A 17,396-nucleotide genomic window follows, 5' to 3' on the forward strand; every position below is an offset into this window, starting at 1 on the left:
TTTCGTATCATAGCGGTTGTCGCTGAAAATGTGAAAAGTCCAACCAAACGTGGTGTGCCCGATTGCTTTTTTTTCAAACGACTATGTTGATTCGTGTTTTCGCCGGCGGATAAATGTTTATCCGGCTTTCAATGTGCACATCTACGAGCGTCTGCTGTCACTTTGCTGGAAACTAGCCATACATCATCTATCTATTTTATAATATTACGTCAATTTTGATTTCTCTGGGCTAAATTTTTTCTAACGTGTTGCTGAATAATACATTGTCCGGATTATGGAACTAACAGTCTCAAAAATAGACAGTGCGTCTATTAGCCAGTGCGCCGAATGTATGGATAAGGTAGTGCCTTATGCTATATTGCCTTACCTCAAAACCAGTACCGGTACTATTGTGTCATAAACCAACCGCCGTATTCAACTTCTTACAAAATCGATGCTTCTTATTGCCTGATGTATGCGTGCGCCTTATGTATGAACAAAAACTCTATCAAAGCTATTATTGACAGCGCAACATATAATCCAATGCGCCTTATCGTCCGTAAAATACGTATTTGGATCCATATACAGATTATACGAAAATAAATCTCACACCGATCTGCTGTTTAAGTGACAACATTCTTGTCGGATTTTTGGATCGCTGTAAGGATTGATTTGCCACGTCGAGGATTGTTTCAAATGTGCACACGTTGTATCTTGTAATGTATACAAGCGGGTGCCCACAACTTCAAGGATTATCACGCTATATTATCTCACGAATCACCGTTTTCAAAATCAATTAAATTCGAATGCCATAGCCATGAGTTTTATTAAATTATTTTGGAAACTATGAACAGATTCAATTTTCATTATCCTAATTTCATTAAATAAAAATTATCAAAAAACTTTAACAATTCCACGTTTATTTCATTAAATTCCGGCAATCGTTTTCAATTCAATACGTTGAATCTTCCCTGTGGCTGATTCTGGAATCTTCTTAACAAACTCAATTCCACCTCTTAGTCGTTTGTAATCAACCAGTTCAACTGAATGATGGTGAATAGTTCTTTATAATTATGAAAAATTTGTAATGTTCCCATATGTCATATGTCCGTGACTCCTGTAGAATAGTTTGAAAATGTCTCATAATAATTTTACTCAGCTAAACCTCAGCGAACTCAAGGCATCCTTATTTTTTTTTCTCATCTTCCACGTCGTTTCTGTTAGAATCTAACAGTTAGATCATCAACCTGCTTGGCGACAAATGCTTTTGAAAGTTCACCTGTATAAGTATCACGAATTTCAATAACTCCTAGATCCTCGACTTTGGGATGTTTTGATATAACGCTCTCTAGCTCTGCAGGTGACACCTGAATCAAACGAAACATAAAATTTAAAACTCATTTGCTCCTTTGAGATACGATGTGAGTGATCTCACTGTGACATATCAATCACCTTTTGGTATGAAAAATGGTTTAAAACAAGATAACCAACTCTAGCTTAAGTTATATTAAAAATTAATTGTATTGGGAAATGTCAATTCAAAATTCGGACCTCCTGAGGTATGCGCACCAAGATGGCGCACAACCTGAACTCAGGCTGGAGTCAGGCTTAACAGGCGTTTGGCGTATCACGACCATTTGCATGATTATGTGTAGATATTTATCAAATGAAGTGTTTCCTACGTGTATAATGAAGCTATGGGAATTTTGCGCAAACATCACGAAAAGAAGAATATTATATATGTGTAGCGTGTCTATGAAATAATTATCCAAGATCAGAATATCTTCCAATACGATCTGACGTCAAGTTTCTTCTCAATATTCACCTCAAGTTATGCTATTTTATTCTATGTATTAATTATCAATCTGAACAGCTTAATACAACCAACTACTCCAATGAAAATCAACAAAGCAGAAAGGGTACAACGAAAATAACAAAGATACACAACACTTGAACAGCACTGACGATAACCAATTCCGTAGTACAACCTATAGCAAAATAACTGCAATTGCACTACACTTAAACAATAAAATCATCCCATTGACCAATATTAGAATATTCAAACCCTTCATAAATCATAAAATCAAAAATAAACACCCTGGGTACCCTTCTCAAGAACTAACAATAATTTAACAAACACAAGAAGAACCTAAAACACTGAAAATCCAACTAAAACAACCACAACTGCACTGCTGCAAACCACAGCACAGGCTGACAGGACACCAAAGGACAGATCTACAGTGTCATAGCGCCCTCAGTGTTCAAAATACAAAATATAGCAATAATATCACATGACATCATTTAAAAGACAAGAGAGCTATACGCACAAATATATGGACACGTTAGACCAGAGCGAATCAGTCTTTACCGGTACCTTTGACGCTACCGGTACCCTCAAAAAAGTTCTGAATTTCCAGTAGCAAGAATTTTGCAGAATCAAAACGTACAGCCAGTCATGACACTGACTAAAATCCGTGTTCCCATGGATAAAAAATAATACAGCAAAATTTTAGACGAAATATCAAATTTCATAGAATTCACGCAAAATTTTGAAATAAATAAAAGTAATAGCCTTCTAGCGAAGAAATTAATCTTTAACCACCACTTTCAAAGCAATTGGTCCAGTATTCGAAGAGAAAAGCGATTTTTTAAAAACGTGTCAAAGAACAAGAACAACAACAACAACAACAACATAATATTGAAACGATCGTTATGGCCACTAAACGTGTCCAATAAAACAAGGGTCGTCACATATGCAAGACACAGGCTGGCTACACGGGTTCAGTTGAGCTGTGAAACAATCTCCCAATTCGCCCAATCGCAACCTATTGATCTGTTCCAATATCATTTTGTGGTTTTAGAATAGATCACCGGTCTTATAACGGTACAACCAATCTTAATCCGACTAGTTAACGATGACACAACCGTAAATAAAGATTTTACCTTACGATGTTACCAGTCTTAAACTAATAACATGCGCAGGGGCAGCCCTTTCTCATGACAAATTAAGAAAAATAGAACAAAAGTTCGATGTTTTCATGAGACCAGGTAAATGTTAGATATTACACAAAGTGTATTTTTAAACTAATTGTACGCACAAAACGCACCAAGATGACGCATAACCTGAACCTAACCTGGTACACAACCTGAGTTCAGGTTGTGCGCCATTTTGGTGCGCATACTTCAGGAGGTCCCATTTTTTGTGTGAGAATAATTAAAATTTGCGCATTTTGTGGCGATTCCGACTTCGCTGCGATCTGTTGGTCAGTCGAAGTCTGGAAGAATACGACACCGGTACTGCATAAAGATTAGATACCATTACTACTTCATTTTGGCTTTCTTGGCCATATATTCGAGCATTGCTCTCTTGTGTATAAATCTGAAGTCAGTCTTTCTTGGAAATTGACTTTTTTGTTTTTAAATACAGTAATTGAATCGAAACTTTCCGGCTCAACAGACGCAATACATAGCATACTCTTGTTCAAGATAACATCACTACTATATAAAGTAACCTTCACAAAATCTGTATAAAGATAATATGTCCTTGTCAGCGTAAAATTAATTCTTAGTTGAAATGTTCAATTTTTCACAATAAAGATAATTGATCTGCTAACGGGAGAGGAACTTTCTGAAAATAAGACTGGAGAAATTTTTGCATAAGGACCTCAGGTTCAATATAATAAGTTTGTATGTTACTTGTTTCAAGTACCAAAGCGAAGATGTGGAATAATGCGTTTATATTTATTTTGAGTTGCCAATTTTATAATAGTCACTTGACATAGAAGTTTTTTTCATTATCACAATCATCATTCAAAATGGTTTTATAAAAGGCTTGCCCAGTACAGCTCCTAAAATTTCGTATATTCATATTAGGTCAAGTTTGATTGTGGCTTAGAAAAAGGGTAAAATTTAACAGCAACCTAATGCTGATACTTGTTATTGCTGAGAATAACCCTCGATTGTCAAAGAAAAGGCTTTTTTTTATTCTGAGATTTTTATTTAATGATAAATACCACCAGGTCACGATAGAATCTAATTTTCCCGATTAGTCACGATTAAATTAAGTGTGAATTAGAGGCCATATATATAAAAAAAAAACTTTTGCAAAACCAGTTCCTAATTGTCACTTTTTGGACGCGCCTTGAACATATATATCAGCACATAAACTACTACATAAACTACCTTCTGAATTTATGTTTCTGCCTACCGGCCTGCAAGCTAAGAATTGAAAATTAAAATGGGCTGCCCTTTGCAGGTCATGTAAGGATACATGGGAAACCCAGATGCAACAGCACGGACTATTACAAAAGACGGATGGATTCCCACAGATGATATCGGATATGTTAATAATGATGGGATATTGTATATAATTGATCGCCTTAAAGAAGTCATCAAGTACAAAAAGCCTTCAGGTATTCTAAATTGTGAAAAAAACTGTCAATTCCCTAGCTACAAGAATGAAAAGGCAATTCAGCGAATGCGCTGATGCTTATTCCAAGACTGAACTGATTTTGTTAAAAAAAATTGCCTGTGTTAAATAGTTTAAGTTAAATTGAGAATTTACCGATTTCTAGTGCGTGAGATTTCGGGATTCTACTTGTCTTGAACAATAAATGTATGTCGTTATGAAAGATTGTCTTAACTTGTCGTATTTTGAAGTTCCAAAATCGACGTTTTTTCTAATTTGTCAAGCAATTACTAAACTTAGTTTCGCAACTACTACTAACATGGCTTCAATTTCCATAATTCCACATAAATTTTCCAGCAACTGTTTCTCGTCTGTTTTTGAAAACAGCAGAGAGCTTTCATCTCACCATTTATCAAAATATTGGTTAAATTCAATATTACAGCAAATTGCAGAACTCTTGAGTTATAAGGTTTCGCCTGACTGTCTTGATCGTAATACGCCAACCGCCTCTGAAGCCTAACTTAACAAGAACAAATGAATTTTGAATTGACATTTCCTAATACAATTAATTTTTAATATGACTTAAGCTAGGGTTGGTTATCTTGTTCTAAACCATTTTTCATACCAATGGGTGATTGTCACAGTGAGATTATAAGATATTGGGAAATTTTGCTGCTTTTGGGTAATAAGTTACTTGTTTAAACTTAAAGTCATTCTAATCTCAAAATTAGAAGCAATCTCTTAGCCATAAAATACGGAACAATGAGACGTCCTATAGCAGGGGTCGGCAACCTTTTGTCTCTCGCGGGCCAAAATATGGGTTGCAATTCATTGGCGGGCGGCAAATATTTTCAGAAAGTTGAAAAACGAAAGGATAATACTTTTTATACTAAAAATGAAGCGATGATACATCTCTCGAAAAGAATATATATTTATTTTCTTATTGTATTGCATTTTTGGCGCCTTTGAACCCTTTGCACTTAGCATCAGCATTTCTGCGTTTTGTTGCCATTTGTCTAATTATAATTAAATTATGGGCTCATTAAACGAGTAATTGTAAATTTTATACACGTTAGATTATATTATAATTTAGTCTAAACGCGTCTCTCAATGAATTGTGATTGTGTAACATGAAAAATATAATTGTCAAAACAGCTGTTTTGTTACTATAGTTCTGTGAAGCGTCGCGGGCCGGATTATGTTACTCCGCGGGCCGTAGGTTGCCCAACCCTGTCCTATAGGTTACATGACGATATCGCGTCATGCCCTGAAGATACCAAAACCAGCTTGAAACGACCATTCGTGATCTTATATTGTAAATAGGCATGCCCGGAAATGTCCTAATCAAGTGTGTAACAAAGATGAAATATATTAAAACTGATTCGTCATGATTCGATATATATGGCTTGGGGCTGTTTAACTTAATTATGTCCAGTGAAAAACAAGTTTTATAATTCTTTATAAGTCTTAACGAACTAGTTTTACTTCCGTGGACATTAATATAAAAAACAACAGTAAATCTTACTAAAATAACAAGATTATCCATATATATAATTATCACTCACATCGTATCTCAAAGGAGCAAATGAGTTTTAAATTTTATGTTTCGTTTGCTTCAGGTGTCACCTGCAGAGCTAGAGAGCGTTATATTGAAACATCCCAAAGTCGAGGATGTAGGAGGTATTGAAATTCCTGATAATTATACAGGTGAACTTCCAAAAGCATTTGTCTCAAGCAGGTTGATGATCTAACACATGGATCACCAAACTATGGCCCGCGCCTTATTTTATCCGGCCCGCAATAACACGCAAAAATGGCTAAATTTTTTTCCAATGAAGATTTTCCCAAGCATCATCTCCCATGTTTTTTTCATAACATTGGCCAATCAGCAAGATGCAAAAACGTGACGTAATAAAAGGCCTTTTCGCACCCGCTTATACACTTTTGTCACCCTGACAGATTTTCACTCGTGGTTGTAAACAATAATTCGTTTTTGCGACTTTGAATGCTATTTGTTAGTTTTTGGTTGTGTTTCGGAAATTTAAGTATATACCAATCGAATAAGTCAATCATCATTTGCCTCCTCAGGAGTTGTAGTTGTAATAGTAGTAATGAAAAATTAGTCTAGAAATAGCTGTGACAAAATAGGCTAAAATTCTCTACCGGTACGCAACGTTTTCTGCGAAAGATGCGCTTGTACACTCGTGGCGCGTGCTTCAAACGAAACTGTTTACGTTTTTGTGCTAAAATAAACGTCGAATGTGCATTTTTCGCTAGCAGTACTGTGATCCCTTGCGTATTGCTCCAATTTCACAAGTCACACTAACTTTCGTACTGCTTAAATGCGGATATTCATGTAGGTTATTATATATTCATAAAGTTCATCCGATTCAAATAATAACTGCGCCAGTGGATAGATCGGAGTGAAAATAGAAAACAATACCAAGTTTATAAAAAAAACGGTCAAAAAATAACGGAGATATCGGAATTTTAGTACCGCTCGACAGGCTAATTTTTTTCATAAGGATTGTATTACTGTTTTGATATGAACTGTAATAAATATGAAAAAAGAACACATATCAATCACTATTCTTTCGATGTGCGTCACATCTATGGAATATTGAGACTATTTCAGGATTCTATTCTGGCAACCGTCATTGGCACGACACCGCCGAAAGATCGTCGCAAATAAACGCTAGAATTGTGCATGATAGTTTGACAGGTGTTCATTGTGGGTAATATTTAACGATGTTCTGATCGTACAAACTTCATAGAAATTGGTAAGTATTAAGTTAGGAAAGAAATACACACCACACGTCCATATAAATAAAATTGGTGTCCATAGACAATATCATCAATTTGCACTACGTATGCCTAAAGCGTAATTTTTAAAAGCGTCGAATGTTGGGAAATTTATGCGCTAATGAAAAAAATCAAATACCAAATAATAGTTGTATATTTTATCTAAATTATGTCAAAATTTCATGGAATTCCAAGCTACAGCAAGCAGTCCGTAGTCGTTTTTATGAGCGGTATTCCAACACTTAGCAGACGTGATCCGTACATTTTTTGGCGCGAAAAAGCGGATTTGTAACATTCCTAATTCATGACAGCAACGTTTTGTTAACAGCTAAACTCAGGTTAGTTGTCTAGATATAGAGATCTTGTATATTTGTTTTCCTAGGATGTTCTCAATCTATCTTCTGCGATATAGATAGAATTTAATATTCAAGTCTTCAGAAATGTAGAATATATATTGTTGAATGGATTTCCCAACTTTTGTGAATTTATTGTATTGCATTGACAAAAATAATCATCCGGCCCGTTTAAGCATAGTTTGAGCCATACTCGGCCCGCGGTCAAAAAAGTTTGGTGACCCCTGATCTAACAGAAGATGACGTGGATGCTTTTGTGAAAGGTGAGTAAAAAAATTATGGATGCCGTGAGTTCGCTGAGGTTTAGCTGAGTAAAATTACTATGAGAGATTTTCAAACCATTCTACAGGAGTCATATAATTTGACATGTGAATACATTACAAATTTTTCGTAATTATAAAGAACTTTTCACCAGCATTCAGGCGAACTGGTTGATTACAAACAACTAAAAGGTTGAATTGAGTTAGTTAGGAAGATTACAAAATCAGCCACTGGGAAGATTCAACGTATTTAATTTGAAAGCGATGGCCAGAATTGAATAAAATGAACGTGAAATTGTTGAAGTTTTTAGATAATTTTTATTTAAAATTACGATAATAAAAATTGAATCGGTTCATAGTTTTCAAAATGATTTAATAAAACTCATGGCTATGGCATTCGAATTTAATTGATTTTGAAAACGGATATTCGTGAAATAATATAGCGTGATAATCGATTAAGTTGTGAGCGCCCACTTGTTTACATTACAAGATATAACGTGTGCAAATTTAATACAATCCTCGACGTGGCAAATCAATCTTTACAGCGCTACCTGATCCATACATTCGGCGCACTATCGATTTTTGAGAAAAATAAAAATTCGCCTTATGGTTCGAAAACTACGGTACATGTAAGTTGCATAGTGCGGACAATTTATTATTGAACAACATGCTAGGAAAAATGTAGTTTAGAGATATCAAAATTGACATTAATATCATAAAATAGATGATGTATGGCTAGTTTCCAGCAAAGTGACGGCAGACGCTCGTAGATGTGCACATTGAAAGCCGGATAAACATTTATCCGCCGGCGAAACACGAATCAACATGGACGTTTGAACAAAAATCAATCGGGCACACGTTTGGTTGGACTTTTCACATTTTCTGCGACAACCCCTATGATACGAAAATTTATTATATTTGCAAAAATTATCAGCAGAAACTTTCAAAAATAAGTTCTCGTCGTTAGACGTTAAGATTCTATGAGCTTGTCTGATCTGGTGTATTGGCTTGATTTTGTGATAAGATTCCTCGAGAAGGCAAGCTAATAATCATTAGAAAGTAAAGTATATTCATGTTATTCTCTCGCATTCTTTTAAATCTATTTAGTCGCTTATCCATATTTGCAGATTTTCGTCATCACATAAGCCTATTAAACTATAATTTAATTGTCCATTTTCTCAAACTACATTTCTCTAATCCTGGATAATTTCGTGGAAACAAAGGAGATATCCTATTGTACGTGTACGTCCTCGTTTTTGGGTTTTATCGCGTTTCGTAAGACTTTCTTTCCGAATAACTATCACCATTTATGTAACACCAGATTTTGTCACGAAATTGTGGATTGAAACTCAAAAGGTAATAATGAAGAATATTTTGTGTTTGTAGAATTGAAGTTAATCAAGGCTAAAAGAACCTTCCGATCTCGGCGACCACAGGGTTAGAACGAACATTCAAGGGTACTTTTCACAAGTTATTCGCTTGATTCGTAGTAGAACTGTAAATTAGCTTCATTATGTCGTTCAGTAGTCAATTACCAGATGTGCAACTTTCAGAAAATTCGTTATCAGAATTTATTTTTCACCGAATAAAAGATCTCGGAGATAAAATTGCGTTGGTAAGTGAATCTATTGAGGAAATATTAAAATTGCAATATAATTCGCATAACGGAATATAATATAGAATTTAGCATTCGTACACATCACTCTAAAATCACAATGAGCATTTGTATAACTTATTTAAGCTGTTTTCAGATCATTCAGCGACTTTGATTAAACGATAATTGCTTTACAAAAGTATCAGGGCAAATTGTCTGCATCCACTCGCAGAGGTCTATCTAGGTCCTTCAAGTGACGCATGTTTTTGCGTATTTATGTAATTTTACATTTCGCCACCTGGAAAAAGGCCAATATAAATGTTATCTAATTATTAATGTGGGATCCGCATTTGTATAATAATATTGGAATGGTATGAGAACGTGTGTATAAGTATCGTGTTGTTTTTTGCATTATAATAATAACGTGAGTCATTTACACCAGTGTTTCTCAACCTATAAGTCGCGACTCAAAACTTGGTCGCCTGAAAATTTATTTGGGTCGATGATTTTATTCAATAAAAACCTCAAAGCTACTAATTTTATAGCAAATTTGATTGTTTATTTTATATTTGGCATTGAAGTGTTGCCTTAATAGTGATTGTATGTGTGGGTAGTACCGGTATCACTGCGTAAAAACTTCGCAGAATTCATTTTGTTCAAGTAAAGACACGCATCAATTTAAAAATTTGCTGATGGCAAAATCGCGCAGTTTTCTCATTTTAAAATAATTTCTGGGGAAATAAATGTTATATCAAATTGATTGTTTTATATTATTCATTTAATTTTGGCCATGAAAGTACCACATGTTTAGTCATTGAGAATATTATATCACCAAACATCGAATAAAATTTTATTCAGGTTGACAATTCAATCGATGGAAAGTCGCTAACATTCAAGCAAGTCTATGACCAATCAAGGAACTGTGCTGGGTATTTACACAAAGCAGGACTTGGCAAAGGAGATGTGGTTGGCCTTTGTTCTCCCTCTTCACTCGAATTCCCAGTTGCAATGTTAGGTGTTCTTGCCTGTGGCGGTGTTGTCACCCCTTGTAACCCTGCGTATAGCGTGGGTAAGTATACTCCAAAATTGACCAGATCTGAGATTCATTTCTTATTATTGATTTATATACGATACCAACCAGTACGTAGGCCTACTGGCATCCCGCCTTTTAAGAATCTTAAAGGAAAATGTCAAACTGCCACTTTTAAAGCTCACGCTCACCGTCGTTCACTTTGTGGGTAGCTTTCAAACAAGCAAACTATGATTCATAAGCCAAGCAAACTGATTTTTGGTCTTCAAAAAAGTCGGTGTCCCAATTTTCGTCGAAATGAAGTAATGAATATGAGATCATATAACACCTCCAGCCTAAGAATTGTATCTATTCTAACATAACCTATTGCATAAATTCACTTCATATGTTTATTTTACCAATTGCACCACAATATATATCTAACACAATTAATGGTTTTCATTAGTTTCAATAGTTTCTATCGCATTATAAATATATATCTACCCTATAACTCAGAACAGTGAAACAGGTGTAGCAAAGTGAAACAAATGAAACCTGACATTGAGAAACACCTGTTTAAAATTAAAACAATCCTTTACCACATTAAAACACAATTAATTATTTTTCAAGTTTTAATTTTAAAAATAACCTACCCACAAATCTTCAACTCAGTATGATTGCACAAAAGTTTTTTTTCTGCCAAATAAGAAAAATTCAGATTATTCTAAAAACGAAATAAATGAAGCTTGCTAAACTGTTATTATAAAGGTTCCTGTTTTGAATATTCACAAAATATATTTACAGGAGAAATATTACAACAATTCCAAATTTCAAAACCAAAGATGGTGTTTGTACACGAAGACTGCTTGAATACAATGAAGGAAGTCCAGAGAAAAATTGATTCTTTGGAGGTAGCATTCATCAGATAGAAACGTATCTTTGCTCATTCCACTGTTTTATACACAATATATATATTTTTTCAGACCCATTTAATTTCTCATAAATGTTTATAATACGTATTATATTATATATTTCAGAAAATGTTTATTATTGGAGAAAGCAGCGAATTCGTTACAATGTGCGAGATGATTGGTGACGAATATAGTGAAGGTTTGTTTGTATACAAAACATTTTATATATAAATTCCAACACTTTAACCCATTCGTATGACACTTTCAATCATGATACTATCCATATGTGATATTTCTTCCTTCCAGATTTCCCAAAGTACATTGCTATCAACGCTGACGAAGATTTAGCTATATTGCCGTATTCTAGCGGAACTACAGGACTACCAAAAAGTGTTATGCTAAGTCACAAGAATTTGACGTCCTCCTTTTTGATTTTTCGGTGAGCATTTTCTCATAAGCAGATAGCAAGGTGTAGACCGAGTATTAATTTTACTGTAATATTCGTTTATTAAAAAAAAATCGCGTTGATGTAGAACGAATTTTTAAGGAGTTAGGTTCTTGAAACCAATGTGGACTCCAATATAACCTCAAAAATATTATTTCAGTGACTTTGTGCCACATGAAACTACAGATATTTTGTACTCGGACCGTCCAATGTATCATTCGGGTGGATTCTGGGGGTTAATTGTCTCACTATCAAGTGGACGAAAGTTGGTTTTGGAGAAAGAGTTTGATACGAAGACCATGCTACGTGCGATCGAAAAATATAAGGTAATTCAGCGATAGAAATATAGGGTATTAATATATATGTATATTTGCGTCTTAATAGAAATCTCACCTACACCAAAATTTGTACTTTGTTGTTGTAGATTAAGAGTTAGGGGTGGGCACTAACATAACATACAAATTATTTGTTTTTAGGAGTACGACAGTGGTTTAATTGAGTCTATCCAGTCCACGTAGGCTACAATATGAGTTCTCGAAATTAGATTAAGTAGGCTACATTCGATACCCACTTATTCACTTATTGAATCTGTTCTAATATCAATTCGTGGTTATAGATCACTTACATTATGACGGTACCACCCATATTAATCGAACTAGTTAACGATGACAACACCGCAAATTACGATGTTTCCAGTCTTAAACAAGTAGCATGTGGAGGGGCAGCACTTTCTCCGGATATATCAAGAAAAATAGCACAAAAGTTTGATGTTGTCATGAGACCAGGTAAATGTTAGATTATACAGAATTTGTATTTTTGACCTAATTATGCGCAAAGTTTTGAATACCCACTACGGTGTTATACGAAGACAAAAGATAAAAAGAGGTTGGTCTGTGCCAGAGCCAAATGGCCACTATATTGCTACACTAATTTGGTGTAATACATATATGCGTTGAACTTATTTGATACAAAGTCTCACATCTAGGTAGCAACCACAATAGAATGAAAACTTTTATTGTAAAAGTCTAACGGGATACTTACTAGCTACGAATTAATCTTGCAAAAGTTACTATAAACGAGATATCAGAAAATATTACTTCTATTTATCAAGAGTACGGACTGACAGAATTTTTCATTATTGCCTGTCATTTTGGAGAAGAAAGTTTATTTGACGGCGTGGGAAAAATTGTCCCAAATACAAAAGTCAAGGTGAGTATAATTCCCAAATATTCATATTTGGCCTAATAGGTGATAGATCTGACTGTAAAATTTTATAAAGCATCAGATGAGCTAGAACTTGTCATTCACTTATTGAACACAAAGCGGACCTATGGATCGTTTTGTTATTGTCGGTATTCTTTTTCATGTTGCCGTGAAAAAATCGCCTCTTTTTATTAACAACTGGACCAAGTGCTTTGCAATTTTTAATCGTTGAAGATTGTGTTTGTTGCTAGAATGCTTTTGTTTAATAAATTCTGTAGGCTCTATGGCATTCATTTTTGCGTGATGACGTCATAAAAATTAGAACTTGCACCTCGTGCCGGTTTCGCGTTCGCTGCAACCTGTTAGTCAGTCGAGGTCTGGAAGAATACGGCACCGGTACTGCAGAAGATTAGATACCATTACTGCTTCATTTTGGCTTTCTTGTCCATATATTCGAGCATTGCTCCCTTATGTATAAATCTGAAGTCAGTCTTTCTTGGGAATTGACTTTTTTGTTTTCAATTATAGTAATTGAATCGAAACTTTCTGGTTCAACAGACGCAATACGAATCATTCTCTAGTCAGTCTAGTCACTAGTCTAGTCACTAGTCACTAGACTCTAGTGCAACCTAACATCACCATTATATAAAGTAACCTTTGAAAGAAAGATCAATCCTTCACAAAAAGTAATATAAAGATAATATGGCCCTGTTCATATGTATATATGTTATACATTTATAAACAGCGTAAAATTAATTCTCTGTTAAAATATTCAATTTTTCACATCAAAGATAATTGATCTGCTAACGGGAAGGGAACTTTCTGAAAATAAGACTGGAGAAATTCTCGCACAAGGGCCTCAGGTATAATATGATAGGATTGTAGGTTATTTGTTTTCAGTATCAAAGCTAAGTTATTTTTAAATATCAAAATCATCATTCAGCATGGTTAAAAGGGGCTTGCACATTACATCTTCTAAAATTCCTTATTGTCATATTACAATAAGTTTGATTGTAACTTATAAAAAAGTGAACTTTCACAGCAACCTAATGACCATACTTGTTATTGCTGAGAATAACCCTGGATTATCCCAGGAAAGTCTCTTTTCCTTTATTGTAAGATTTTTTTTAAAGATAAATACCACCAAGTTACGATAGAATCCAATTTTCCAACATCACAATTAAAGTGACTGTGGATTAGAATTTATTTAAAAAAAAAAAAAAAATTTGCAGTTTTATTCTAAATTGTCGCTTTTTGGGAGCGCCTTTAACATATTTATATATACATAACCTACTTTCATAAAAGAATGATAAATTGGCAATGAACCCGAGTAACCTTCTGAATTTATGTTTTGCATAGAAAAAACTGTACATATACAGACTGTAAGTTTAGAACTAAATAATAAAGAGTGCTTCCATTTGCAGGTCATGAAAGGATACATGGGAAACCCAGATGCAACAGCACGAACTATTACGAAAGATGGTTGGATGCACACAGGTGATATCGGATATGTTGATCACGATGGAATATTGTATATAATTGATCGCCTCAAAGAAGTCATCAAGTACAAAAGCTTTCAGGTATAGGTATATTGTGAGTACGGCTGTCTATTTTCTAGTTACAGTTTTGCCAAAGATGAAAAAACAATTTGATTAAAGCACTAATGCTTATGCCACGACTGAAGTGATCTTTTTTATGGAAGAAATTTTCTACTGTTCGATAAGTTTAAATAAGTATTTACCGCTTTCCACTGCATGCGTTTTTGCGGTTCTACAGTCTAAAAAAATATGTATGTCGGTATGCAAGATTGTCTTAATTTGTCGTGTTTTGATTTTCAAAAGTGAACGAGTTTTGATTTCTATGTTCCGTTTGATTCAGGTGTCACCTGCAGAGCTAGAGAGGGTTATATTGAAACATCCCAAAGTCGAGGATGTAGGAGTTATTGGAATTCCTGATACTTATGCAGGTGAACTTCCAAAAGCATTTGTCGTGAAGAAGGTTGATAATCTAACCAAAGACGACGTGGATTCTTTTGTGAAAGGTAGGAGTCACATAATTTGACATATGGAAGCAGTACAAATTTTTCGTAATATAAAGAACGTTTCATCATTCAGGCGAACTGGTTGATTACAAACAACTGAGAGGTGGAATTGAGTTTGTAAAGAAGATTCCAAAATCAGCCACAGGGAAGATTCAACGTATTGAATTAAAAAAAATGGCCGGAATTGAATAAAAAAAACTTGCAATTGTCAAAGTTGTAAGATAATTTTTATTCAATGAAAATAGGATGATGAAAATATAACCTGTTCATAGTTTCCAGAATGATTTAAACTCATGGCTATGGCATTCGAATTCAATTGATTTTGAAACGGAGATTCGTTGCGAACACTTGGCCTCAATTGCTGATAATATGTTTTCGATATTTTCAACAAATGACGTTGCAATAAATACATATAAAAACATGAAGCTGGATTCCATTATTTTAGACACGTGCGAATTCTTCGTTCTATTTTAAATAATCCGCGGATACAATGCATGACCTATCTCTACCGAAACGGACTTCATCGCCTAAAAATCACTTTTGCCCAAACCACCAAGTGGAAATTTACAACAGATTACGAAGAATCAAATAAAATGCCCTGAAATGCATTGTTACAGACAGAAGCAGTAAATCAGCGCCCCAAATATTTTCTATTAGAGAATATGCTCACACTGGATTATCGTTAGCTTAGAGAAATACCAAATATGTCGGATACTCAGGCCGATTGATAGGGAGCGATCGAAAAATGGGATATTTGTTTCAAGCCCTCATTCTGATTTATAACTTTTAACAATATGTTTTTTAGAAGTACCGGTAAAGAATTTTAGCCTAGTCTATCACAGCTATATTTATCTACACTAATTTTTGATTACTGCAATCAAACTGAAACTCCTAAGAAGACAAAGTGATCATTGAAATATTTTATATATATTTACATGTCCGAAACACAACTGAAAACTAACGAAAAGAATTCAAAAACGCGAAAACGAAATAATGTTTACTACCACGCCTTAAAATCTGTCTGAGCGAGAAAAGTGTCTGAGAGTCACTTGTTGCATCTTGCTGATTGACCAATGTCACGAAGTAATCAAGGAAGTCGATGCTCGGGAAAACAACCTTTGTAATTGTACACACATCAAACAAATTTCAATAATAATACATAATAACGAATATCTATTCATTGAAACAATTTAATGTCTTAAAACTGATGATTTTGATATAAAAATGATATTTTAATGTATATCATAAATATTTTTTTTTTACAAAATCGTGATCCATACATTCGGCGCACCGGCTTATAAGGTACACGATCAATTTTCGAGAAAAACAAAAATTAAAGTGCGCCTTATGGTCCTCAAAATACGGTACATGCCCATCGATAGTTGCATGGTTTGGACAATTTATTATTGAAATCAGAATTGACATAAATATTATAAAAAGGATGATGTATGGCTAGTTTCCAGCAAAGTGACAGCAGACGCTCGCGGATTTCTTTTAAATCCATATAGTTGCCATATAGTTGCAAATGAGATATCTTATTGTATGTGTATATCCTAATTAGGTAATACATATAATTAATCAAATAATACAAGTTATCGTTTACTCACTATACAAATTTACCAGACACCAAGCTTTAATAATTCACGTATAGCTACCCAAAGCAAATAAAGATGAATGTAGGACACGGCTCAAGCAAACAGGTAACCGGGTCACGCCACCGTTCTATTATGGCAAACGAGCAATTTCATCTTCAATAAACTTTAGATCATCGGAACTGTGATTTCTGGACCTGACAGTAATGAGCAATGGAGACGCGTAATTATACGCGTAACAGTTAAAACGAAATAAAATGATAAAAATAAAATAAAACTATAAAGCAAAGTAAAAAACGAAAAAGAGACATAATAAACCGAAAAGAATGTAATTTTGAATTTCATGTGCGTGTTTTTTTTTGTACATTACGTTCTCTCTTAAAAAAGTCATCAAGTACAAAAGCCTTCAGATATTCTGAATTGTGAAAACAACTGTCAATTCCCTAGTTACAAAAATGAAAAGCAATTCGAGGAAAGCGCTGATGCTTATGCCAAGACTGAACGGATCACATTTGTAAAAAAAAAATTGCCTCTGTTAGATAGTTTAAGTTCAAGTAAGAATTCACCGGTTTCTAGTGCGTGAGATTTCGGGATTCTACTTGTCTTGAACAATATGTATGTCGTTATGAAAGATTGTCTCAATTTGTCGTATTTTGAATTTCCAGAGTCGATGTTATTTCTAATTTGTCAAGCAATTACTAAACTTAGTTTCGCAACTATTACTAACATGACTTCGATTTCCACAATTCCACATAAAGTTTCCAGCAACTGTTTCTCGTCTGTTTTTGAAAACAGTAGA

At 34.3% G+C, this 17,396-nt stretch overlaps 1 protein-coding gene and 1 pseudogene across 2 annotated transcripts; both read left to right on the forward strand.

Moving 5' to 3' along the window:
* The first annotated feature begins 4,249 nt into the window (after nt 1-4,249).
* Nucleotides 4,250-6,138, forward strand: LOC144425690 (uncharacterized; annotated as a pseudogene).
* Nucleotides 6,139-7,538: 1,400 nt separating this feature from the next.
* LOC120346487 (uncharacterized) lies at nt 7,539-15,437 on the forward strand. 2 transcript variants are annotated; one of them, XM_039416253.2, is made up of 13 exons: nt 7,549-7,805; nt 9,189-9,417; nt 10,255-10,465; nt 11,210-11,316; nt 11,443-11,515; nt 11,623-11,755; nt 11,922-12,087; nt 12,378-12,546; nt 12,873-12,970; nt 13,756-13,827; nt 14,389-14,544; nt 14,843-15,005; nt 15,079-15,435. In XM_039416253.2, the coding sequence occupies exons 2-13, from the start codon at nt 9,316-9,318 to the stop codon at nt 15,195-15,197; spliced, it is 1,569 nt and encodes a 522-aa protein (XP_039272187.2). In that variant the 5' UTR covers nt 7,549-7,805; nt 9,189-9,315; the 3' UTR covers nt 15,198-15,435. The 2 variants fall into 2 exon arrangements, with proteins under 2 accessions (XP_039272188.2, XP_039272187.2); XM_039416254.2 differs by lacking the exon at nt 13,756-13,827 and having other exon boundaries at nt 7,539-7,805; nt 15,079-15,437.
* The last annotated feature ends 1,959 nt before the right edge of the window (nt 15,438-17,396 follow it).

Source organism: Styela clava, chromosome 8 (genome assembly GCF_964204865.1).
Source record: "Styela clava chromosome 8, kaStyClav1.hap1.2, whole genome shotgun sequence".
Taxonomy (NCBI): Eukaryota; Metazoa; Chordata; class Ascidiacea; order Stolidobranchia; family Styelidae; genus Styela; species Styela clava.